This window comes from Mustela putorius, unplaced genomic scaffold, assembly GCF_011764305.1.
Source record: "Mustela putorius furo isolate JIRA1106 unplaced genomic scaffold, ASM1176430v1.1 tig00003845_pilon_pilon_pilon, whole genome shotgun sequence".
NCBI classification, from domain to species: Eukaryota; Metazoa; Chordata; class Mammalia; order Carnivora; family Mustelidae; genus Mustela; species Mustela putorius.
In genome coordinates, this window is record NW_025421998.1 from 58,790,487 (window position 1) to 58,816,646 (window position 26,160).

Consider the following 26,160-nt stretch of genomic DNA (forward strand, 5'->3'; position numbering starts at 1 on the left):
GGGTACTAAGCAATGAGCAAAACCAAAACTTGTACTAATACATCCAGTAATATGGATCAGTCTCAGAAACATGTTTTGTTTTAAGATTTTATTTATTTGAGAGAGAGAGACAGAGTGCAAGCGGGGCCTAGGGGAGGAGCAGGGAGAGCAGCAGAAGGAAGAGAAGCAGGCTCACCACTGAGCAGGGAGCCTGATGCAGGGGTTGATCCCAGCACACTGGGATCATGACTTGAGCTGAAGGCAGTCACTCAATGGACTGAGCCACCCAATCACCCCCAATCTCAAAAACATGTTGAGAAGAAATGAGACAAGTAGAAATTAAAACAGAAGATCACCTGAAACCCTAATTAACTTGCTTTGCCAAAACAGTGTTATCTTACAATAGAATGAGACCTGTTATTCACATTCACATAATAAACTTATCCACAGATGGGAGAGACAACAGCAAAGGGTAAAGCTCTGTTATTTTGAAGCTGGGAAGGAAAAAAAAAGAGAGAGAGAGAGAGAGAGAGAGAGAGAGAAAGAGAGACCTATAGCAGGTAGAATTCCAAGGCCAAGATCTGGTATTTTTATATTCAACATCTTTTAGGGGCTACGTAGGTGTTAGGCAACTTCAGGAATTAGAAATTAAAGGGCTTTTCTACTCTGAACTAAGATTTGATATTATAAAAAAATACATTCATGCCCCTTTAAAAATCGAAAAAATAAGACTTTGATACTGTAGCCCTAGAGAAATCTGTGCTAAAGACCAGGAAAAGAACTTTTTTTTAAGGGGTAGGGAATTAAGGGCATAGTGTACATTATTCTTTTTTCTTTTTTAAAGTCTACATTATTCTTAAAAACATTTTGGCTTTGAGTTTTTAAAAACATGGCTGCTGTCTAGCAAAGATTAATGCAATATGGAAACCAGCTTTTCATACTTGTTTAGCCCAAGAGAATTGTCCATCACTGAATCTGCATGGTGCTGAACAGCACAATAAAACAGGCAATAAGGAGCAAATGTCTGTTTGGGCACAATGCAGAACAAGTCTAAGCACACCTTGCAGCTTAGCTGCTTCCAATTAATCTGTCCCAGTACTGAAAATGAAAAAAATAAATCAAGTTTGCACAAATAATGGATTCTATATTTCCTGAAAGTCCACAGGACAGAGGCCTCTGTGGCTGCCGCGCCTGCCCGAGAGCCATAGCACTTTCTCTAGGACACCACTTTCTGCTAACCTTCATCTGGGCAAATGGCAAACTTGGGAAGTATCTGATAGAAAAGAGGCAAACAGAGAAGTTACCAAGGTGATGCCGAGTTTTTCCCGAGAAGAGCTCTAACTGTTGTTCAACCCTCTCACTGTGTAAAAAAAGATGGAATTGGCTAAGTCAGTCACAGGCAAGAAGAGATGTCCACAGACACTGCCGAGAAGCCAGGGACTGCTCCAAAAGCCAGATGGAATCTCTGGCCTCAGCATGCTGAATCCTATCTTGTTAGAGGAGAGAGGCAGTTGGCAAGAAGGGATTTTACACTAGCCTCGCCATCTGTAAATTACACAGGCGCACATCGTCACCTAAATCTCTGCAGAAATTTCAGCTATCACAGAAGGTGGGAGCCTGGGAAGGCTTTTCTGCAAATCCTTCTGTTTGTCGAATATCACATGTTTATGGCCTTAGCAACGGCATAGAGTGGATTGATAGTCAAGGAAAATGCACTAACTCGAATCAGGCCAGGGCAAATGCCCCTGGGACAGGAATGACATGAGTGCAATGACCAGGGACTAAATGATCACCTGCTTAGGGTGGAATGAAAAACGCTCCTCACCTGTTGTTTGGTTTTTATCAGCAAAGGAAGACAAGGACATAAAATACAAGCTAGCACTTAAATTATTTAAGTCTGGTAACTCCATCTGGTTTGCATATCTGATTAGAGAAGTCTGTGTGTGCTAATTCTGAGCGGTAGGTTTTTAAAGGCAATGTGTGCACACACAAAGATAAACTCAAAATGGATGAAAGACCTCAATGAGACAGGACTCCATCAAAATCCTAGAGGAAAACACAGGCGGTAACCTCTACGACATTGGCCACAGCAACTTCTTTCAAGACATGTCTCCAAAGGCGAAGGAAACAATAGTGAAAATGAACTTTTGGTACTTCATCAAGATCAAAAGCTTCTGCACAGCAAAGGAAACAGTCAACGAAACCAAGAGGCAACCCATGGAATGGGAGAAGATTTTCACAAATGACACTATGACAAAGGGCTAACATCAAAGAACTATAAAGAACTCCTCAAACTCGGGGCACCTGGGTGACTCAGTGGGTTAAGCCTCTGCCTTCGGCTCGGGTCATGATCTCGGGGTCCTGGGATTGAGCCCCGCATCGGGCTCTCTGCTCAGCAGGGAGCCTGCTTCCCCTCCTCCCCGCCTGCCTCTCTGCCTACTTGTGATCTCTGTCTGTCAAATAAATAAATAAAATCTTTAAAAAAAAAAAAAAAAAAAGAAAGAAAGAAAAAGAACTCCTCAAACTCAACACACACAAAATAGATAATCACATCAAAAAATGGGCAGAAGAGAGGCACCTGGGTGGCTCAATGAGTTAAAGCCTCTGCCTTTGGCCTCTCTCTCTGCCTATTTGTGATCTGTCAAATAAATAAAATCTTAAAAAGGGGGGGGGCAGAAGACATGAACAGACACTTCTCCAAAGAAGACAAACAAGTGGCTAACAGATACATGAAAAAATGTTCATCACCATTAGTCATCAGGGAGATTCAAATCAAAACCACTTTGAGATACCACCTTATATCAGTTAGAATGGCCAAAATTAACAAGATAGTAAACAACAAGTGTTGGAGAGGATGTGGAGAAAGGAGAACCCTCTTACACTGTTGGTGGGAATTCAAGTTGGTGTAGCCACTTTGAAAAAAGTGTGGAGGTTCCTCAAAAAATTAAAAATAGAGCTACCCTATGACCCAGCAATTGTACCACTGGGTATTTACCCTTAAGATATGGATATAGCATATGCATCCCAATGTTCATAGCAGCAATGTCCACAATGGTCAATCTGTGAAAGGAGTCGTCCTTCAACAGACGAATGCATAAAGAAGATGTGATCCATATATACAATGGAATATTATTCAGCCATCAAAAAGGATGAATACCCAACTTTGCATCAACATGGACGGGACTGGAGGAGATTATGCTTAGTGAAATAAGCAGAGAAAGTCAATTATCATATGGTTTCACTTATTTGTGGAGGATAAGGAATAGCATGGAGGACATTAGGAAAAAGGAAATATGAAGGAGAGGAAATCGGAGTGGGGGACAAACCATGAGGGACTATGGACTCTGAGAAACAAACTGAAGGTTTTAGAAGGGAGTGGGGGTGAGGGGATGGGTGAGACTGGTGATGGATATTAAGGAGGGCACACATATTGCATGGAGCACTGGGTGTTATACGCAAACAATGAATCATGGAACTCTACATCAAAAACTAATGATGTACTGTATGGTGACTAACATAACACAATAATTAATTAATTAATGGCAATGTGTGAGAGACAATGGAGGTGGAGATTAGGAGACACTGCCCTCCTCCTAGACATGCCTGGATTGTGCACAGCTTTGACAGAAATCCCCTGACTTCTTTTTACCTTAGAGTCTGGGAAATCCCAAAGGACAAGAGGGCTGTATAACAAAAAGATTTGGGAGTTCAAGTCCCAAGTCTGCCATTTACTAGGTGTCTGTGAACTTGGTTATTAAGTCACTGAGTTTGTCTGATCCTTGATAAAAATGAGGTAAGAACAATCTTTTATAGTAGAATCATGGCTCAATGGAGAAAATGTGTGATTTTATAAGAAACCAGCATACTTTGAAATACTTGTGAAGTTCTTTGTAAAATAAAAGGGGTTATTATATACCAATTAATTTTTAGGATTTGCTTTTGCTACCTATTCCACACAGAGCAGCCTGATGACACATAAACTATGTTCAATTTTAATGGGAAGTACAGCAACAGGAGGAGAAGTTACTAGGACACAGAAGAAAAAGCAAAGACCTTGGAGTTGCATACATTTGAGCCCACCTCTAAAAGCTACGTAACTGTGACACCTAACAGAGGTGTTCTTAACCTGGGGTCTGTGGACCCATATGGGCCATCGGTAGGATTCAGGAAATCTCTGAACTTGGATTAAAAAGACAACTGACATTTTTACCTCCAGGAACCTCTAAACTGAAACTCTCACTGAAACGTAGCATTCTTTTCAATAACGAGTCTAGACAACCGGTCACAGTATTTTCACCGTACCTATGACTTTGCATCCACAGAGGTCACATATAATTTGATAGAGTATAATTGTAACAGATGTCTGTAAATATTTATACTCATCACTAATCTGAAATTGTGGAGGCTATGAACCCAGCCTTAGGCTTTCTTAAAAAAGTTGCATATGTTACCACACCACAAATGTGTAATTTTAATTTTTTGATGAGCACATTTTAATATAAATCATTTTCTTCATAATCCTATGTAGTTTGGTTTAAGAATTTAACAGTATTTTGGAAAACCATCCATAGGCTTTTACCAGCTCTCCAAAGGAGTCCAAGACAATTGATTAAGTGTACAAGGGAGCAAAGAGCTGTGACATAAGGTCACTATGAGATTACAGAGGACATAGCCAAACACATTATCTAGTGACCCGCACAGAGTAGATGCTCAACAGAAGCTACTTGTTTTGAAAGTGATGAGACAAAATAGTTTCCTGTATGACACATTTCATTCTTCCTTTGCATGACAATTTCCAAAAAAATTTAGCATTGGTCTTCTAATTAAGGTGAATGCTTTCTTATGACTGGACTCCTCATCTGTTCAGGTTGAATGGTCCTGTGCTGCTTGGGATGACATAGCTGTATGGCTGTCCTAAGTCCATGTCGCTATTGTTGGAAACAACCTACACAAAGACCTGAGGTGAGAGTCTACCCTGTGGCTGAGGAGGGAGAGGTCTTTCTGGGGACATAAGGCTGACCTCGCTGCACTACTCTGAGCCAGCGGCCAAGTTCTTGGCTATGGTGGCGGAAATGAGAACAAGTTATTTAGAAACTGGGAACACAGAGCTATTTTAAAGCTTGCCAGTGAAGGGGCCTTCAAAGGCAAGACTAGTCTTTAGGCTCAACATAATGAACCTCAATGTGAGAAAATTAAGTAATGTTTCAACTTGAGTCCCAAATCAACAGTCTCAGCAATATGAGAGTATCCCGCAAATGGGAGTGTGCTAGAGCTATGGAGGGAAGATTCATGGCCTTCTTAATTAACTCCGAGGTGCTGCACATAAGGGGAAAACGATAAATCAAGTAGATTACTGCCAGCGATCTGAATTTCCAAATGAAATAAGAGATAGTGCCTTGAGTCATTTTGTAAATGTGTATGGTGGGGGGCGGGGGAGAGAATCTCCAAGGTCATCCCTTATTTCAAGTACTTGACATACAGATAGGTGTGAAGAGGCAGGAATTAGGAAGACGAGTAAAACACATAATGGAAGGGCAACACAATACACACATATATACACACACACACAACTTTGTTATTTGCACATTTCTTCAAAATGTAGTTATTGAAAACCTATGTGTAACAGGCACTGTTCTAGAAGCTAAGGATATAGTGATGACCAAGAAAGACAAGGTTCCTGCCTACAGGGAGCTCATACTCTTCATGGGGGAGACAGGTATTCCGCAGAAACAATCCAAAACAGGAAGTCAGAGGTTCAAGACAGTGGCAGGGGAAGCATTCAAGAGGTCATTAGGGTGCAAACATTACGAACTTTGTGCCTGGCTATTTGAAAACGGGAAGAAAAGAGAGGGCAAGCAGATAGTCCATGCTTCCTAGACTAATGAATGAACAGGTACCACTAAACAACACTGTAAATCCAAAAAGGAGAATCAGTTTCAGAGACAGGTGTGAAATAATGGACCTGGCAGTGGATGAGTGGAGCCCATCCTGCACATTCCTGTGCCAGTAAGAAGAGGGCAATTAGAAACAAAGACAGGAGGAAAGCTAGGGTTACGGGCTGGGGAGTCCTCTCTAATGAGGTACTCATGGAATGGAGTGAATATACACAGATAAGCAAAATGACACGGACACAAGTTAGGAAGAAGCCTCCACTTGTGTAAAGAAGTAGGAAAAGAAACGAGGACAGAAAAGTTAATGGGCACAAGACAAGAGTTTCTGAAACAAAGTAGCCAATGCCATCAAATGCAGGTAGGCCAAGTATGTGAAGGTGTCAAGGAAAATGCCTTAGGAAATGGGCAGGGAATTCTTAGAACAGACAAGACCCTTGGGTAGATGTGCTCTTACAAAATGAAGCCAGAGGAGAGGGATTTTGAGCCCACCAGGCTCAGACACGGGTATATAGCATAAGCTGTGATGCTGGCTTTGAACAAAGGGAATGAAGAGAATGTGGATGAAAGATCCAGATAAATTTGGAGATGATGAAAAGGGAAATTGAGGGTGGACAGAGAAACAGTCTTTATATCTTCTCAGAACAGGAACTGAGAACACCTACTGGTAAGGGGATCGGAAAGTCCTTTAGGAACTTGAGTATAATGGGTACACTTGAAATTGATGGTGGTAAGATTAGCAAGGTTTTAACATGCGATGAAAAAGGATTATGGGACAGTCTTGCAGGCCCAGCTAAGGTTGGAGAGGATGTGTTTGTGGTGGGATGAGTCCCATTGCTAGGTGCTTTTCTATAGTGACTCTCAGCAGCTAGCCTGAGTAGAGAGGCACTTGTTAGTTTTATTTGAGGCTGAGTGTAGATAATGCATGAGCAGGGTCAATGGCACAATGGAATTAATCAAGGTTGATAAATCCAAAGTCAATACCCAGCAAGCAGCCCAAATAGGGAGGCAAGAAAGGAAGGTCTGAGCCACTAGGTGTTTCAAGATCAACACAGTGCCGGGGAGAGAACTAAGAGGCAGCACTGGACACTGACCAACATGGAAATGTCCCAGTTGCAAATACTGGAAGTAATCTAGCTAAAAATAGCAGAAGACATGAACAGACATTTCTCCAAAGACAATACAAAAATGGCCAACAGACACATGAGAAGATGCTCAACATCACTCATCATCAGGGATATGCAAAGCAAAACTACAATTTTTTTAAACTAATAGATTATCAACTCATACCTGTCAGAATGGCTAAAATAAAAAATAAAAGAAAAAACAAGGTTGGGGAGGATATAGACAAAAAGGAACCACCATGCACTGTTGGAACATTACTCAGCCATGAAAAGAATGAAATCTTGCCATTTCCAATAACATGGGAGGATCTAAAGGATATAATGCTAAGTGAAATAAAAGACAAATACCATATGATTTCACTTATAATTGGAATTTAAGAAGGAAATGAACATGGGATGAACCAAAAACCACGTGTTTTTTTTTTTTTTTTTTAAGATTTTATTTATTTATTTGACAGACAGAGAAAGAGAGATCACAGGTAGACAGAGAGGCAGGCGGTGGAGGGGGAAGCAGGCTCCCTGCTGAGCAGAGAGCCTGATGTGGGGCTTGATCCCAGGACCCTGAGATTATGACCTGAGCCGAAGGTAGTGGCTTAGCCCACTGAGCCACCCAGGTGCCCCATAAAAACCATATTCTTAAATATAGGGAACTGATGGTTACCAGAGGGGAGGTGGGTGGTGGGGATTAAGAATGCACTTTTCATGAACACTGGGTATTGTATGCCATTGTTGAATCACTATATTGTACACCTGAAACTAATATAACACTGTGCGTTAACTATACTGGAAAAAAAAATAAATAAATACCGATGGTAGACAAAGAAAGACTAAAAAAATGGCCTAATGGGGAGCTGCATAAGCAACCTGATTTCAAACACCAATGCCCTAAGAACAAACTGGACAACAAAGAAGTTATGCAAGGAGCCCAGAGCCTAGCAAGCAATCATATCACCAAGTTGTGCCAAGACTCCCCTCTCTCACCATGTGTTTTGTGCCAGCAGCACAGGCTAATTCTGCTGAAGCAAGCCAAAATGTCACATAAGGGTTCTTTCCAGCTTTCCAGTGTCCCTTGAGAGTACACGGTATTTGCAAAACACAATGAGCAAGCCAAATCAGGTCAGAGATATTACAAGGAAAATCTGGCAGGCAGCCATCTTGGCTTTGTTTCAATTGATATTCATAAAAAACACAGGTTAAGAAAATGGTAGCACAATGTCTGGTGTTTGAGATCTAAAAGCATGCAACATGTTTACGGCATACATTAGGCCACAAACTTCAGTATAGGACTGGGGCACAAAGAACTTCAGATCTGGTGGGCAAAGGAGGAAAATAGGAAAGAATGTCTTGTATTGTAATAAATACAGACTGCTCTCAGAAGACCACAAACAGGTGGTTTCATTAAAAACAACAACAACAACAAAAATGAAACCTACTGCCTTTAGAGTAAAAAATAAATAAAATGTTTTAGTATTGTTTGTATAAAATAGAAGGTTATTGCACACTTAGCTAATTACAGCTTTTTATTTTTATGAGGCTATGACAGACTATAATCTAACAAAAATGAGTCCAACTGAAACAGCGAGAATGATGGTTTGGGGGAATTAGGTGAGGTTTTGGAGTGGGAATAAAAGTGGGGAAAAAGGAAGAAAGCTTTCATTAAGCAGTTTATACTCTGGTAGGAGGATTAAAAAAAAGAAAAAGGCACCCAGACTGATTTTATTTGCATTCAAAACAATCTTTTATTTAGTTTACTTTTCCTTTGAGTTCTTGAACATATTTATGATTGCTTTCAAGTCTTTGTTTCCTAAAACTAACATCTGGGCCATATCAGATGTTAGGGAGGGTCTTTATTGTCTAAGGATAAGATTTCCCTGCCCTTCATGTCTGGTAATTTTTTACTGTATATTAGACATTATCATACCAGATTCATTCCTATTTAGACTACTGATTTTTGTTCTGGCAGGCCGTTCAATCTCAGGCTGATTATGTTGAGTGTGTAAAGACCTAGATTTATACCTTCTTAGGCAAATCTGTGAAAAGCCCAAAGTGTATCTAAATTGTCAGGACTCAACTCAGAACTTTGTCTCTCTGAAGATGGTGCAAAGGCTTGGTTTTAGGTGTTGTTAGAGTGGCTCTAAAGCATGCTACACTTAAGCACAAAATTCTTATTTCTAATATTTCAGTTAAAAGAGTTAGAGTTAGTTAAATGGAGGTTAACCAGTTATTCCATGCTGGCTGGACTGGAATGCAGTACCTACCAGCACCACCTCTCCTCTGTTCTCATGGTTTCATTCTCACCCATGTACTTGCTGCCCTTTGGGTAAGATTCAGTCTTAGACAGCAAATAACATGTGCAGCCCACCCTGAGCCACGGACTCATGAAGGACCCTCATGCACACTTCTGTGCTTCCCTTCTGCACAGATCCCTCATTTCTAGTACCCCTGTGCTACAGATTCCCCATCTCTAGTCACCCCACCACTGACCTGTCTTCTGAGCATGGTGGGACTGTTGTGCTGTGTACGTTCTAACGTACTCCCGTGGTAAGGAAATAGTCCTCTGAGTGAGCCAGTGATCAGAGGGCTCACCTCATGTTCCTTTCTCTCAGTCTTTACTGCCCATTATCCAGAGCTGGCAAACCATTATTTCATAAATTTGTCCATTGTTTATGGTAGGGAACTAGCAATAGCCACCACTTAATAGATCTTAATAGCTCTGCATTCCATACAAATGCTGAATAAAAGTACAACATTCCATTTTTTATCATGTAGCCCTCCCAATGCAAGTGAATACCAGAGGGTCCTGATTTCTCACAGAAGCGTCCCGAGAGTTCCTGGAATCATCTATTTCTTCACTCTTTGACTCAGACACAAATTCACAATGCATTCATTCACTCACTCAATAAATACTGAGAGTCTACCATGTGCCAGACACTGTTCTGGGGATTGGGGACACAGTTGTGGGAGACAGAAAATGTCCCTGCCCTCATGGAGCTTATTTCCCGGTGGGAGTTGTTCTGGCCCCACTCCAAAGCAATGCTTCCTCTCTGCAGTTGTTCCTCTAATTACTGACTTACTTGATAGAAAAGGGTGCTTGCATGAGAATATGGAAAGATAATTTGAAGACCTATGCTTATAGAACACTATGTCAAAGACACAGTTGCAAGTGCTTAAGTGTATGAATTAACACTCAAAATAAGAGAAATGTCATTAGAGAGGAGCAAACAGAGCCTGAGACTTGTCAACCTACTCACAAAGCTCATGAATGGCAGAGACAAGACCCAAACCTAAGTCATTTGACTCCTCCCATATCATTTTTTAAAGATTAAGTAAGCTCGGGGTGCCTGGGTGGCTCAGTGGGTTAAGCCGCTACCTTCGGCTCAGGTCATGATCTCGGGGTCCTGGGATTGAGTCCCGCATCGGGCTCTCTGCTCACCAGGGAGCCTGCTTCCCTCTCTCTCTCTGCCTGCCTCTCTGTCTACCTGTGACCTCTCTCTGTCAAATAAATAAATAAAATCTTTAAAAAAAAAAAAAGATTAAGTAAACTCTACACACATGGGGCTTGAACTTATAATCCCAAGATCAAGGGTCACAGGCTCCACTGACTGAGTCAACCAAGCGCCCCACTCCTCCCAACTTATAACCACTACCTTATTCTATTTCTCAAAGAGAGAAGAGAATTACATTGGAGATGGGGGGAATAAATTGGGTTTCTAAGCAAGAAAATATGTTTTATTTCATAGAAGCCAATTAGGTACCTGGGAAGGCTGTGAAGTAAAGGGATCACTTTTTTTTTTTTTTTAAGATTTTATTATTTATTTGAGAGAAAGAGCATGCAAGAGAGAGAGCACTCACAAGGGGAGGGTCAGAGGGAGAGAGAAGCAGATGCCCCGTTGAATGGGAAGTCCAACATGGAACTCAATCCCAGGACCCTGGGATCATGACCTGAGCCAAAGGCAGACCCCTAACCAACTGAACCATGCAGGTTCCCCGAGGGATCACTATTAAAAGAGGCAAGAAGGGACACCTGGGGGGCTCAGTTGGTTAAATGTCTATCTTCATTCAGCTCAGGTCATGATCTCAGGGTCCTCTTTCTCTCTCCTCCTTGCTCCTCCCCACCTCACTCTCAAAAATAAAAAAAACAAAAAACAAAACAAAACAAAAGGCACAAGGCAAGTGGATTAAGTTATATAAGGGCACAATTTCCTCCTTTGTCCCACCTAACCATGAGGAAAAAGGTAGTGTTCTGAATTTTGAATCAAAAAAGAACAGCAGGGCACCTGGGTGGCTCAGTGGGTTAAGCCTGCTGCCTTCGGCTCTGGTCATAATCTCAGGGTCCTGGGATCGAGTCCCACATCGGGCTCTCTGCTCAGCAGGGAGCCTGCTTCCTCCTCTCTCTCTCTGCCTGCCTCTCTGCCTACTTGTGATCTCTCTCTGTCAAATAAATAAATAAAATCTTTAAAAAAAAAGAAAAGAAAAGAAAAAAAGAACAGCAAGCTTTCCTGAATAAAAAGGCTTCAGAGTTCCTGGGGGAAGTTGAGGATCTAGGTGAAAGTGACAGGATTCTAGCAACCCCCTGCTGGTGCATGCTAGTCCTGTCAGATGCTTCAAGAAAAAGTGCTCTGCAATCAGGTCCCTTCGAGAAACATATTTTCTCTTAGAGATTTAAAATGCATAGCAGCAAAGGAAAAGACCTGATAAATGCTACTGTAAAGAAACCCATTTTATTTAAATCAGAATTTCCCGAACTTAATTGGCCACAGAATCATTGGTGAGTAAATGAAGTGTGTGTGAGAGAGACAGACAAACAGACCCAGACTCTTGCAATTGCTGTTCCAGGAAACCCATTTTAGAATTTGCTATTTTAATAGCAAACACGAAGCTAACTAAAAATCCATTTTCAGAGGAGGTTAAACCCACTACTGAGGCAGAATGCATGGTCTTACAAAGAGAATTCGAGTAGAGCAGTATTTCAGATGAGAGAAAAGATTAAATGTTTATTATTTATTAGTAAATGACAAGGAATTGACTGCAAGAAAGGTAAGAGTTTGTGCCGAGGAAGGCTATGCCTTGACAGCTTACCCCAAAATGATATACTTAGTTGAAAAATTGAAATTAAAATGAAATTTCTAAATTAAGAAAAACAATTTTGTAGCAAAGATAGTACAACTTGCAGCTGAGGCCATGTAGGTTACTAGGTCTTTAGGTTATCTCAGTTACCCATCCAGGGAAGTCACAAATTACTAATATGCTCTCTTGTTCCCTCAAGGCAGCAACCTGAACCAATCACAATAGCCTGAAGGAAACCGCCAGGTACAGGCTAGGGTTTCTCATCAGCCTTTTTAAGGAGACTCACCTGACTTCACCCTGCAGCTCACCTATCACTTGCCTATTGGAGGACGGGAGTGGAGTGCTCGAGAGCTCCGCCTTTTCCTCCTGCGAGGGAGGGTGCACCTCCCCAGGACCATAGAGGCCTGCTCCAATAGGATGTTCCTGCCACACTCAGATTGCTCTAGGGGTCCCAATGTATCATTTAGCAGTTACCGATCACCTCTCTCCTGGCAGGTTTAGCTCCTGCTGTCTCCTCCTATTTTATTTTATTAGGTTGCTACCCTCCAGTTATCTACAGCATGGCACTATACTCTGATCTTTAGGTCTCTTTTTATCCCCTCTGCCTAGCCTTCAGCTTGGGTCATGATCTTAGGGTCCTGGGATCAAGCCCCACATCCGAATGCCTGTTCGGTGGGGAGCCTGCTTCTCCCTCCCTCTCTGCCACTCCCCCTGCTTGTGCTTGCTCTGTCTCTCTCTGTTAAATAAATAAATAAAATCTTTAAAAACAAATGTTTAGCACAGAGCTCAAAGCATAAGTGTTATGTTTGCTCTAATGTATTTTTTTAAGATTTTTATTTGAGGAGAGAGAGACAGAATATTGAGTGAGCAGGGGGAAGAGACAAAGGGACAGGGAGAAGCAGACTCCCCGCTGAGCAGGAAGCCCAACTCGGGGCTCAATCCAAGGACCTCCACGACCTGAGCCGAAGGCAGATGCTCAACCGACTAAGCCACCTTATTATTTCTTCTAGTCTCTCTCATTCAAAATCTTGTAGCCTTTTCTTTTGACCTTTATACTTCCCAGGTATATGAATATTATACAGACTCAGTAATTAAATTTCCTATTACATGGAGGTATCATTGTTCCTCGTATCACAAAATTAACAGAGCAATCTATCCTAAAGTTCATATCCATCTCTCCCACCCCAAACTGTTCCCACAACCCTAATTCATTCAGTCTCTCTCATTCTCATAAAACTATTTATATTTTAAAATTTGCTCAGGTGTTGTAACAGACGCACTTTTCAAGGAATTAAAGGTTTGTCCAACACATTGTATTCAAGAGAGTAAAGCAATTTAAAATAGGTATAAATAAAGGCTCCAATTTCCACTCAGTTCACTTTAGAATCCAAAAAGCTAGCTCCATTTTAAGGACCCAGGGTCCTTAAAATGGAGCTAGCTTCCAGTGTTTGGCAATGTTCTTGCCAAAGGAAGTTTCATCTCAATTTTGAGATGTCCGAAAGTACATTAGAGTTGTATAAATAGATACAGGACCAGAAAAATATTCTTTTTCCGTCTTCACTGCTCAGCAAAATTAGACTATTTTTCCCTGAGGTTGGAGGGGGAAAAAATCTTTTATTTGTTCAACTTTATTTTTATTAGTACTCTTTTCTGCTGTGTTCAGGATATTGCTGTCAAGCGGACTTTCTCTCCAGTTCCCTAGCCCTTATTACTCTTTTCTTGAATCTTGTATGGGCTTCATGTGAGTTCCAATGTTTCCCTTCAGCGTTTCCCTTCATGTAAATTCCAACGTCTAAGGGACCTAAGACTCCTTTCAGCCTCTCTCTCTCCCTGTGGCCAGACTTGACTTCCTCCTCAGAGCTACCCATGGCTCAGCTCTCTCATTTACTAGGTGCTTATCCATCACCTACAATACAATACCCAGAGTGCCTATCACACGTTAAGTACTACATTACCAATGCAATACCAACCACAAATGGATCGAGTGAGAAAGGTTGTTAGTTACGTGGCAAGTCTCCATATGCAATCCTTCTCTTCACCTAAAGACCAGCAGCAAGCCCACCCATCCCCTCGAAGGTCTACTCTGCGTCATCTGGGCTGGGATGCGGTGAATTCAGAGTTAAGAACTGTATGTTCACATTGCTGTTTTTCCTATGCCAAGATTCTCTGGGATTTAGGCTTAGCCTACTGCACAGTTTATGCAACTGTCCTACTTGATTCAAGTGCTCTCGTGGTTTTTTGTGTGTGGTCCTTGTCCCTATTCTTCGTCTTCTTTTACAGTCCCATGTCACACCTGGCAGAGGATTTCTTTGGTGAGCAGAATCCCTGCTGCCTATATGGCTGGCAATATGAACACAACCAAATGTGCAAAGATGATTCTTAGCACAATAAGGTTTGGTATTATAGGAATTTGAATACAAACAGGTAGCACTCTACCCAAAACACAATGGCTGTACTACTAAAAATTCCTATTCGATGCCAGTTAATCTATAAGCCTACTGATCCTCTTGCCCAGTATTAGTAGGTTAATTAACATATCACATACACATAATTCTAATGTATAATCAAGGACTTTTCCAAACCCATGTTTATTACTGGAAACGGGTATTGTGAGAAATCCAGGTAAGCACGAACACCTTCATGTGTATCAGAAGTGATTCTGAAGGTGTTCTACTTCAAGTGTTTTTAAAAATGAGGGGCAGGGAGTTCCCTGCCCCTCAGATTCTTCACATCACTTCTGGGCAAGGCCAGTAAGCAGGAAATCCAGAGTCAATAGGCAGATAGAGGTTTATGTTCATGAATCATTTTAAAAACATGCTTTATAAAAGAACTTCAAATGGAATAAGGCAACTCCAACTCAAAGCTCTCCAAAGATTTAAGTAAGTTTTCCCTCAAAACGCCTAGAAATGGAACAGTACAGATAATTCATTCCCAGTTTTCTACTTCAGACCCTGAACCCTCAGTTCTGGTACCATGAGAGACAGAAACCAATCTTTGCCTCATAAAAAAGGGACAGTTGATAGAAAATTATGCACTGAATTATCAGCAGAGTTTTTCATTCTCATTAAAAGCCAATCCTGCTTTTGCTTTGCCTTTTTCTCTTTGGGGGTGTGGGTTTTCTTAACATACGTTGATTTTAGGTTGTCTCCAGAAATCACGGTCTCCTTAATTAAGTTGGCTGAAACACCAAGTCCTCTTTCAGACCTGATAGATCAAGTTCTAAGTGTTCCCTCAAGTCATGCTCACACGTTCGGTTTCAGTAAAAACTCATGTTATGCTGCACAGATGGGGTCGGTTGCTAACAATGCTTTTTACGAAAAATGAACTGCTATTAAATAACTTTGTTATTATTTCAGTTTGTTATATCCTGATATATTCTGATATTCCAACAATGTTCTGAATTCATAAAATACTTCTTCACCCCAGGATTTTAAAGTTTCAAACATAAATCCATTAATCTCTCAAACTGCCTTATGAAGTCAAAAGAGCATATACTAACTCTACATACAAAATACTTCTAGAATGAGCTTATAAATCCGTCGTGTTTTCAGCCATATGCACAGAGAATACAGACCCATACCTCTGCAACAGAGAAACATGAAAATTCTGTATAGAGGTGCATGTTAAATATTTTAAGACAGCAAATAATTTTTTCTTCTCTGTTAAAAAGATACATTAAAAAAAAAAAAAAAAGCATGTGGCAGATACTGCAGGGTAAAGCCAAAATACGAAGTTGCTATAAATTCTGAAAATGGCTTACCTATTAATGTAACTGAGGGCAACATAGGTTGGCTGTTGTAATTCTTGTTTTTCTAAAACACGTGGATCTGTATCTGTAATAAAAACACAATTATGATTTTTCAGCATTTGCATCAGAATATTTGAGGGTGCCTCACATAAAGAAATAGGGGCTAACAGAGAAAAAGATTTAACATTCCTCTTTTTAAAGAAAACCCAGGCAGCAAAAGCACCATCATTTGTTCATTCATTCATAAATAACAAGATATTACATTACTTTTCAAGGGAATTCCAAACATCAACAGTGATAAAATGTCCATCTGTCACACAAACTCTTGCACAATCCCCCTCATAAATATTGGTTTTCACTGCTTACAGTTACAATGTTGGCATGGTTTTTGGAGGGTAATCGGCCTAAGAAAGAAAGTCTCTGTTAATTATGCTCACTTGAATGCTGGAACAAATTAGTTGCCGTTGGAAAGCTCCCATCAATTTGAAAACCTACAGAGTATTGTTCTTGCTCACTGAACACTTTTCTGGGTTTGGATTTACATTCTGGAGAGCAGCTCCTCTCCTTTTTAATTGTATAATGAGTTTATTATAACTTTTTCTAGACTCTCAGTCAGGAATTCCCATGCTGGTTCAGAATCTACAAATACCACATTCATCGGATGGGCTTTCCCCCCTGAACAGCGCGGTTTCAACACCATAGCAACCTTCGCCGATGGGGCCTCTCCAACATGGCACACAGACAAAATGCACTTTTCACAACTAGAAATGCGTTCTCAAGCTTCTCACCTGGAGCAATGCTTGCACTAAACACATGTAAAAGCAATGTTTATATAAGAAGACTATAAAGGGGGAGAGCTGCACACGTTTTCATTTTCCTAGAAAAAGACTCAGACACTTCACGCAGATTTCTTTTCATTATAACCTCATTGAAAACCATCTCGTTATTAGAACTCTTCCAGCTGCACTTGGCAATAATACCTTCTTTGATGTCATGACAGATGTTGTTTCAAGCGCCTTTGTACAGGAAGTGTATACGGCACGTGGTCGATGTAAGATACACGAACTCCAAAGCACATTAACAGGTGAGGGGAGGGTGGGGGGTGCAGGCACAGTGGCAGAGAGCACGGGTGGCAAAAAGGATAGCATAAAAATCAATTTACGATGCTTTTCATTCCCAGACTAAAACTAGGCGGTAGTGGCAATTTTATTCTTGGTGTTAAAGTTAAGACTCTCATGTTCACTTTATTGTTTTTCCTATGCCAAGAATTTCAGAGACCTACTATTCAGAAATCCCGCTTCCTGGGTCTTTGCCACTGCAGGTCCTTGAAAGCCAAATTCTGAAACAAGAGACAAAGATTCTCTGGCCCCACCAAGTCCGGTCTCAAGGTTTTGGCAGGGAGAGTGAGAACGGATCAGTAACTCAGCATTTCCTCCCCCTCCTGCAATGATTACATATGCAACTGAGGCTGTTTGCAGATCACTAGCCTACAGATGCAACCCACGGTTCTCTACATACTGGAAACCACTCTTCAAGGGAAACTTAGTTTTTAAATACAACCTTTCTTTACACTCATCTAAGTTTGCTGTGACCCCACAGCATATCTGTGTTTCTGAGGAATGCTTTGTGTCGTTTGCTAGAGAGGAGTCAGCAGAACAATGCCCACCAGGGAAAGGTGTTTTATCCCCAGAGTGGTCCATCAGAATGCTGGGCAAGCCATGTGTGCAAATGGTGACTGACAGACCAATCCTGCAAGGTGCTTAACAAGGTAAGAAACAAGAGATTGGAAACAAAAACCATCAGAACGAAGAGGAAGATAAGAAAGAACAAGGCAATGATTGCAAAGGTCTATGTGGAAAATTTCTGATCACAAGACACTTTGACCTCAGGTAAAGCGTCTGATGGAGACAGTTAGCTTTGGAGACAAGGGCCTGAACTTGACTCACTAAAGCCTGTTCCTTGAGAGCCATCTGGTGCATGATTACACAACGTGTATTATTTTGAAAGAGCACCATTCTTAGTCTAAAGTGTGTGTTTAAAGGGGAAAAGAGTTAGGAGGCCAATAAACGTTTTTATATCTTCCACTGTTGCCTTTATTCTTGTAATTGAGGCTCAGTCTTTTCCCCCACAAATCATCCTCAGAAGCTTTATTTCCAAGTTATAGAAGTTCTCAACTATTTTAAATACTGCTTCTCTAAGCCACCTTGACTTTTCTTTTACCAGGTGTGTGAGGAGGTATACACACAGACATACATTTATATTATCCTTTTTCCTCTTCACACTCCAATGCCTCTTTGGGGAAGGGGGAGAAGTACCTTATATAAAATCCTTTAGTTCTCCGATGCTCAAATGAATGGTGTTGGCCACTGACATCCACACAAATTACACCCTGTGATTTTTCACTATGTTTGCATTCTAGCCACAAAGCAAGGTCCTAAAATACTGTTTTCTTCCTTTGTTTCACCACTTTCTATAACCTATGCTAGACTGAATGCTCACATACCCTCAAATGAGCAGTGGTGAAATGGATTTCAGAAGCTTCCAAATGCCACCCCCTCAATGACAAAAAGACCTATCTGGCAGCACTACAAGCAAGGTTCTCTATTTCTAGAATGTTCATTCTGGCAACCACAAGAAAGCAGGACTTCCAGACAAATGCCCACCAAGCTCTCAACATCTTTTTCAGATTAAATGTTTCCTTGGGCAACCTTGAGGACATTCATTAAAGCTTCAAGTTCTTAAAAATGAAATCAGGCACTTGGTGCCCACAAACCAGGAGAGGGTCTACGCAAGTGCTACCGGAGGGATGGCATCAGCTGCTGGTTGCAAATAAACATCAGCCCTGTCACTCGCTTTCTGGCTGACTAGTGTGCTGTGAGCGTAACTCACCATTTTATGGATTTAATGACGCCGGTGAGCACTCCGCATTCAGTACAAGTAGAATAGCTGCCTTTATTATTTCTCCCTCCCTGACAGAAAAGGGACTGCCTGCTGCTAGAAACTCCCTACAGGAAAGGATCAGAACAACAAGAGATGAGGATTTTCACAGCGGGACGATGACGTGCCCCTCAGGAACACGGGGCGTCCACAGTCAGTGTGAGCTGGAGAGAGTAACACTAGCCGCTGGAGATTACTGAATTCCACAAAAAGAATTTCCTTCTACCATGTGCCATGCCACAGAGAAATGGTCTGGACAGGACGAGATGGGATCTGAATGGCAACGGCTGGAGCCCACAGCGTCGCAGACAGCTCTCTCACTTGTTTGTTTACGGTGCCAGTAAAAACCTGAAACTGGAACATCAGCTACCACGGATTCCACCAGAGAAGAGCCCGCCCCGGTCCGTGGTCTGTGGGGCGGGAACGCTTGACTTTCTTCATGGCCGCGGGAGGCTCCTCGAGCTGGCAGCCGGCAGGGCAGCAAGCCTTCCTCCCATGTGGCTGGCTGTGGCCACACAGAACCACCCCTCCACCGCTTTTAGAGCACCGAGAAAGTGAGAAGATGACAGACCCACACTTCTTCAGCGGGGCAGGGTAGAGCCAAAAAAAGCACAGAAGAGATTCTGGTTTTCTGGCTCATGCCATCCCCTGCATACTCACAGATTTCAAGCGAACTGAAGGCTAAGAGTTCCAACGTTAAGATCTGTCAGACCCCAGTGATAACAATCTGTCAGCTTGCTTCAGTTTCTAAAACGTCTTCTAAAATAGATGGCAACGTGCCTCTTCTGGCATTGCCCCCTCAGGCAAGGAGCTTAAATGCTCAGGTGCATTGTAAGGACTACACATGGGTACGAAATGGAAGACTTCGGTAACTCGCGGGGTGCTAGGGACTCGTGCTTCACAGACTCACCCGAATGGCAAAGGGTTCAATGTCACAGCACTAGCTCCCACGACTTCTCAGGTGCTGGGTGGGGGGCTGGAGGGAGGCACAGCAGATGGGAGGAGAGACAAGGAGAGGACAGCTTTCAGACCCTTCTCAAGAGGAAGTGGGAGTGCAACATGACCAGGGAAAGGCCGCCCAACTCAGTCAGCCAGGCTCATGCTCCTCAGCTCTGCTGTCTCAGGTGTGGGAAACCAATGGCAACCAAGAGGATTTGTGACACATACTGAACCTTTCGTTGTACTATCTTCAAGCCAAAATGAAAACCATTAAGGTCATTTACTGGGTTAACAGAGGGTAATTAATAAGCTCATGGGATTTGGCTATGCCTTAGCTAGCCTACACTGTTAGGATTTTATAGGCCTGAATTACTTATAAATTTAAGAAAGTGAAAAACCAGCTGTCCTACCTCTCAACAAGACTAACGAGGCCTCTGTTAGCAATGAGCTATTTGCAGGCTGAGAGGGAGCAGTTGTGGAAGAGGGGATATCATGTCCTCCAGAGAAGGCTTTCTTCAAATTCTGCGTCCTTCCAATGCCAGGCTCTTTCCTCAGTGTGTACAGGGGCAGTGAGAAATGGAGAGGATGTGGGTGGGCAGGCACTGGGCGACTGGCAGGGCTGGAAGACCCTGGAGAGGCAAAGGCCCACCCAGTCAGATGTAGGGTTTTGAAGATCCGGGCTGGATACACCACTTTCCTTTGGACTCCCTCCGTAATAATTAATGGACACAGTCTGTTCTCAGTCTTCTAATAGTTGAACTCCTAAAACCACAGATGTTAGTTTATTCAGTGTGGCCTTCCACAACGCCGCTGGCTACATTCACCACATCTCCTTCTCTGTACAGCTACACTGCCAGCACCCTGCCTTTATTTCACTCCCCACAGAGGAATCCTCTGGGTGTAGCCTTTCCCCCCTCCACACTTCTCTGGGGTGAGGAACTGTCTCATGTCCTCTCACCTTTCTGGCGCTCAGCCCAGTGCCTCACATGTAGGAGAATACACACTTACTGAATGTGTACGCTCACCATAAAGCCAGAAGGTGGAACTTCTGGTCTACTGTGGCAAACAGATCAAGGGCATTGGCTGCTGTCACCATCCCAGGCTTCACTAAAGTAGAAACAAGAAAACTCCCTGGGGATAGAAGGGGAGACGTCAGCCGACCAGTGATTTCAGGCAGGCATTCAGAAGATGGAAAAGCCCTGCAGGAATGAAAAGTGACCAGAGAGTAGGAGCATGTCTACTTTCCCTTGGAGTGGCTATAGCTGGGGAGACCCAGGAGCCAGAAGGTGAACCCGCTGCGGAAGGCCTGAGAGGCTCTGGCTTGGAGGTGCCAAGGGAGGCAAAGGGCAAGGAAGGGGAAGTTCAGAGCAGAAAACTGGAAGATTGTTTAATCGGTTGATTAGCCAGAGACACTGAACCAGGAAACCAAACACGGCAGAGGGGGAGAAGCGAGAGACCAGGGCTGAAAAGGGCTTACTACCACTGCTTCCAAGAACACTGGCAGTTAGAGGATTCCTTTGATTATGTGGGCACAGAAAGACACCACCTGATGCTGACTTCTGGTAATTCCCTGATTCAATGATCCCCCTGCAGTTACGTCCATGGTCAACAAGCCTCATCCGTGCCTCCATCCAGAGCCTCCCGCCAGCCTTCTATTGCTTCGGTCTTAAATGGCAGCCAAGAACAGCCAAGGAAGGATCATTGGACACTTGAGGGAAAGTTGTGAAGATGAACAGGATACTCAGTAACAATGGTGGAGGAGGGAGATCTGACACAGGAGCACAGCAACAGACTTGGGAGGTCAAGTGACATGGCTGTTCACATAAACCCAGTGAGTGGCAGGGCTAGGACCTGAAGACCAACATCCTGAGTGCCAGCAGGTCAGCATTCTGACTTTTCAAAAGGCTGTTCATCCTCTGAAGTCAACTCATTGCTACTATCTGTTCTAACCCTGGACTCCACACAGACCATTTTTGTAGCTTTCTTAAAAAGCCCGGCATAGTTCTGCTTCAACATTCACTCCACTTTCAGGACAGAATTTGATGAACCAACAATTTACAAAGACCAACTTTTAATTCACGGCTAGTTTACTCTAGCTGCTGAAATAAATATTTCTTGTTGGAAATGCTCCTTTCAAAAAAAAAAAAAAATCCTACAATTGCACATAACCAGCCTTTGAGTGGATCAACTTTTCCTTAGTTTACAGACACGTCATTTGAAACTTTTCCCAAGCCATAATTTCCATTACAGGGCAGTCAGTGGAAATTACAGTGAGAGTCTTGCCTTCCCAAATTCAATGCGAAATCCAGATACACTTAAGTGTTGTTGTAAACTTTATGAGTTAAATATCTAAAACTCGGGGACACTGTACAGCACAATAATACCACCTATTAAAGAAAAGCATTCATGCTCACATTTGTAGCTGGAGTTTTCCCCTACAAGTAAGTGGATAAACATTTTTCGACCATTTAGACAATGCTCTAGGAGGCCGATTCATACACACACATGACATGCTGCAGCCTTCCCAGTTTCAGGCATGGCCAGAGGGTTCATGTTATTATAAATAGACAGTTCTGACTGCGATGCTTTCTAACTCTTTACCAACACATCAAATTCCTAAGGTCATTGAAGACACCCTGAAAGTCACAGCTATTTGTTCCTAAGTGGGAGATGTGTAGGCCTGATATCTATGACACTATCCGTCCCTGCTCTTTGATGGTGACAGACTGTTACCTGGGACAAAGGGACTGGCCAGAGACCATCGTGAACACCAGGTATGCCTGTGATGTGCACACAACCTGTCTCTGTATACAGCAGCCCTGGAGACTGGAGTGCTAGGATTACATATTAAATTCTTTCAAACAGGAATATGGAAGCCAAAGCTTGGTCCCCTTTAATCCTTCATGCAGGGGGGTGTGTGTGTGTGTACACACAGACCTACATATCTACTTTCTGTAGAAATGAACCTGAGGATGGATCCAAGTAGGATGCCACACAGAAGAGCACAAAGGAGCATCTATGTCACCCCTGGCCAATGGAAGGGCCTTTAATTAGCAGGCATCTGGAACAGAAGATAGCTGCTGGTAGGTAAGGCTAGGGTACAAGAGAAAAGGATGAGGCTCTGAAGTTCTTTCTTCAAGGCTGGGAGGGAACTGTTTATACAAAGACACCTCCATTCCTTTTGCTTGAGACTATTTACTGAAGGAAATCCTACCCATCCTCCAACGCATTGGCCTACATGCTACCCCCACCATCTGCTGTGCTATCCATATTTGCAAATGTGTTTAAACACCCCATCGAAATGGAAGTTCCTTTAGGGGACCAGTCCTTAGATGCCACACACCGTGAGCCCACTGCTCTGTAAAAATAACCACTGTGCGTTTGGATGTATGCTGAACACATAAGTGCACGCCCTGGATATGTGCAACACAAAAGACAGCTCAGACAATTCAACTGTAAGAGTCAGACAGACAGGAGAGGAAAACAGATCCATGTAAAATAACCGTGTCAGTATACAGAGACAGTTACATGAAAAATTTACCTGCAAATGTTCAGAGGGCAACAAAATAATGCAAAATTAGAATGGGAGTACAGATAGGGCTAATTGGGGAAGGACTTACTGATGAATGGGAACAGAGTTCGGTTTTAATAAGAGGGAGGCAGAGGGAGTCATTCATAGGTAAGGTTAGGGAATCTAAAAACCTAAAAACAGCATTAAGTTTGAAGCAGAAAGTACAGGCGAGAAGTCTGTAGGTACTATGGGAAAGCTGTAGGGCCAATATTCATTAGTTATAGAATATTTATGGAGGGGGCGCCTGGGTGGCTCAGTGGTTTGGGCTGCTGCCTTCGGCTTGGGTCATGATCTCAGGGTCCTGGGATCGAGCCCTGCATCGGGCTCCCTGCTCCGCAGGAAGCCTGCTTCTCTCTCTCTCTCTCTCTCTGCCTGCCTCTCTGCCTACTTGTGATCTCTATCTGTCAAATAAATAAATAAAATCTTTAAAAAAAAAAAAGAATATTTATAGAGGAACTTTCAAAGAGTGGTTCTCAACTGTGGGCAAATTTATACCCTGCCCACCCCAGGGATGCTGGGCAATGTCTGGAGACAAGAGGGGTATGGGCTCCTGGTATCTAGTGGGTAGAAGACAGAGATGCTGCTTAAATGTCCTACAATGTGCACATGGGACAGCACCGCCCTTCTCTTCCACCTCCCCAACAAAGAATCATCCGGCCTAAAATGTCACTAGTGCCAACATGGAGAACTCCTGCTTTAGAGGGACATAAATGTTATGAGAAATGGAGCTGTTGCTACTGTTACCAGCAGATGATAATTTTTGTTATTATCTTCTATTGTCTGAATCTAGAGGCCAAAAGGCTATTAGGAAGGTGCAAAAGTAGGATATAAGAGGTCCTTTGGACTTAGAGAAGAGCTCTTTCTTTATGGAAACAAAGAAATTGAATTTGTTTCAAGAAAGACATACTGAATTCTTGCCACATGCTAGCTGCTCAAGAGAAATTCTAAGTCAGTAGATCCACAACTGAGCAAGAAAAATGACACAAATCAAGTTAATAACACTCCAGACAGTGATGTATGCTGATAGAATCCTATTAATTTCTATAGAAACAAAACATGATTCTCTGAGAATCAGAGAAACTTCTCGAAATAAAATGTTCCATGAGCTTTGAACTAAATCTCTAGTCAGAAAAGGCAAGAAAATGGTGAGTCGGAATAGAAAACAGTTTGAGCAGATGAACAGAAGCAGAGACGGGCAAGACATCCAGTGTGGCTGGAACTCTGCAAGAAGGGTCTTGCAATTCAAACCGGGCCCACATCCTGGAAGGTTTGAAATGCTCGGCAGAGTCCAGACTCACTACTGTAGACAATGGAGCGTGGCTGATGGTGTCATCCAAGAGGTCTGGGTTTTAGGAAAATCACCAGTTGTGGGGTGGAGAACTGAGGAGAAAGTAGAAGACAAAAATAGAAAATCTGGTGAAAGTCGAAATGGAAAGACCTAATTTTTCTACGTTACAGATCTGAGTGCCGTCTTATCAGAAGTGAAGGAAGTAACTAGAAAGTGAAAAGGGTTTGACAGATGAGAAAGGGAGGTCTGCTTCTGATGTGTGGGGAGACATTTTGCAGAACCAAGAAGCCTGGCCCTCAAAGCAAGAGAGATAAAGGAGTCATGATACACACAGAGACCGAGTGCTGTGCACACATTCCAGCAGGCCCTTGAACCAGAGCAAGTCCCTCAAAACAATGATAAAAAGTAGAAACCCAACAGACTAAAAATTTGTTTATCATATCACTCAGCCAACTAATCAGTAAGCACTGACTGAGGACCTACTAGGAATAAAGAAATCCTACCCAGTATGAAGAAAAGCCAGAGGTTGTACTGCACTAGAAACCCAGGAATTGGTAAATTTCACAGGAACGTGTAGCAGGAATTGGGGGTAGGGAGTCACAAAGGGCCCAGGGTTCTGTGTGTTACAGGATCTAGTACCTGAGTCTCTAAGGCTCACCTCTTGCAATTGCCCTCTCACTGGAAGCCCCGCTCCCACTTCTTGGTGTTGCTTAGGATTTATAATGTGACCTCACACAAGTCAAACTGCCTCAATTCAATACTAGCTATAAAAACTCTTTAAGTCCTGGTTTTCCTCATCTGTAACGTGTTGATAAAGGTATGGGGTGCCTGGGTGCTCAGTAGGTAAAACATCCGACTCTTGGTTTCAGCTCAGGTTGTGATCTTCGTGTGGTGAGACGGAGCCCACATCCGGCTCTACACTGGGCAGGGGTTATATTCGAGATTCTCTCTGTCTCCCCTTGCCCCTCCCCCAGCTTACACTCTTCTCTCTTCAATAAATAAATATATTTTTTTTAAATGTTGGTAAAGATAGGACTTTTGCCCTAGGGCTGAAATGAGGGATTTAATGAGCAGTGGTAGATGTAGCTATTTCTCAATTCTTCAGCCCATGAAGTGTTTTGCAATCAAATTCTGAACTGTTATAGATTATCTCCCTTTTATAGTCAGAGGCAGAATGAGGCAGAGAAAACCCAAGAACTCGCCATTCACATAGTATGCCGAAAACTGCTGGCTGTCATCCAATCGTCCTTTCCTGTCCTTCCTCCGCAGTGATTATGCGCATGGCTGTCTGGTAGAAGTCTACCTTTCCCAGATGCCAGGTGCAGTCATGGGATTACGTTCCAGCCAGTTAAGATACAAGGCTTCTGGGAAGCCTCCTTAGAAGCATGCCCCTTCCTTTGGGGTAAGTTTCCCTCCTGCAGCTGGAAGAACAACCACAGCTCCTGCATCTACTTTGGATTGGAGATAATCTCGAGAATGGAAATTTGACATGGCGGAGTCTGGATCCCTGATCCTGGGAAGCCCCTTACCACTCCTGGACTGACTGCCTCCAGATGGCTTGAAAGGGAGAGAAATACACTCTTCCACTGAAGCCGTTTAGGTTTAAGGGTTTTAGTGAG

General features: G+C 42.7%; 1 protein-coding gene across 2 annotated transcripts in view; it reads right to left on the reverse strand.

Annotated features, from left to right (window-relative positions):
- JAZF1 (JAZF zinc finger 1) overlaps nucleotides 1-26,160 on the reverse strand; it is a 316,337-nt gene that overhangs the window by 119,398 nt on the left and 170,779 nt on the right. For both annotated transcript variants that reach the window (XM_045062825.1, XM_004762553.3), the window contains exon 2: nucleotides 15,819-15,891. In XM_045062825.1, the coding sequence (XP_044918760.1) occupies nucleotides 15,819-15,891 (73 nt within the window). The remainder of the gene's footprint in view (nucleotides 1-15,818; nucleotides 15,892-26,160) is intronic.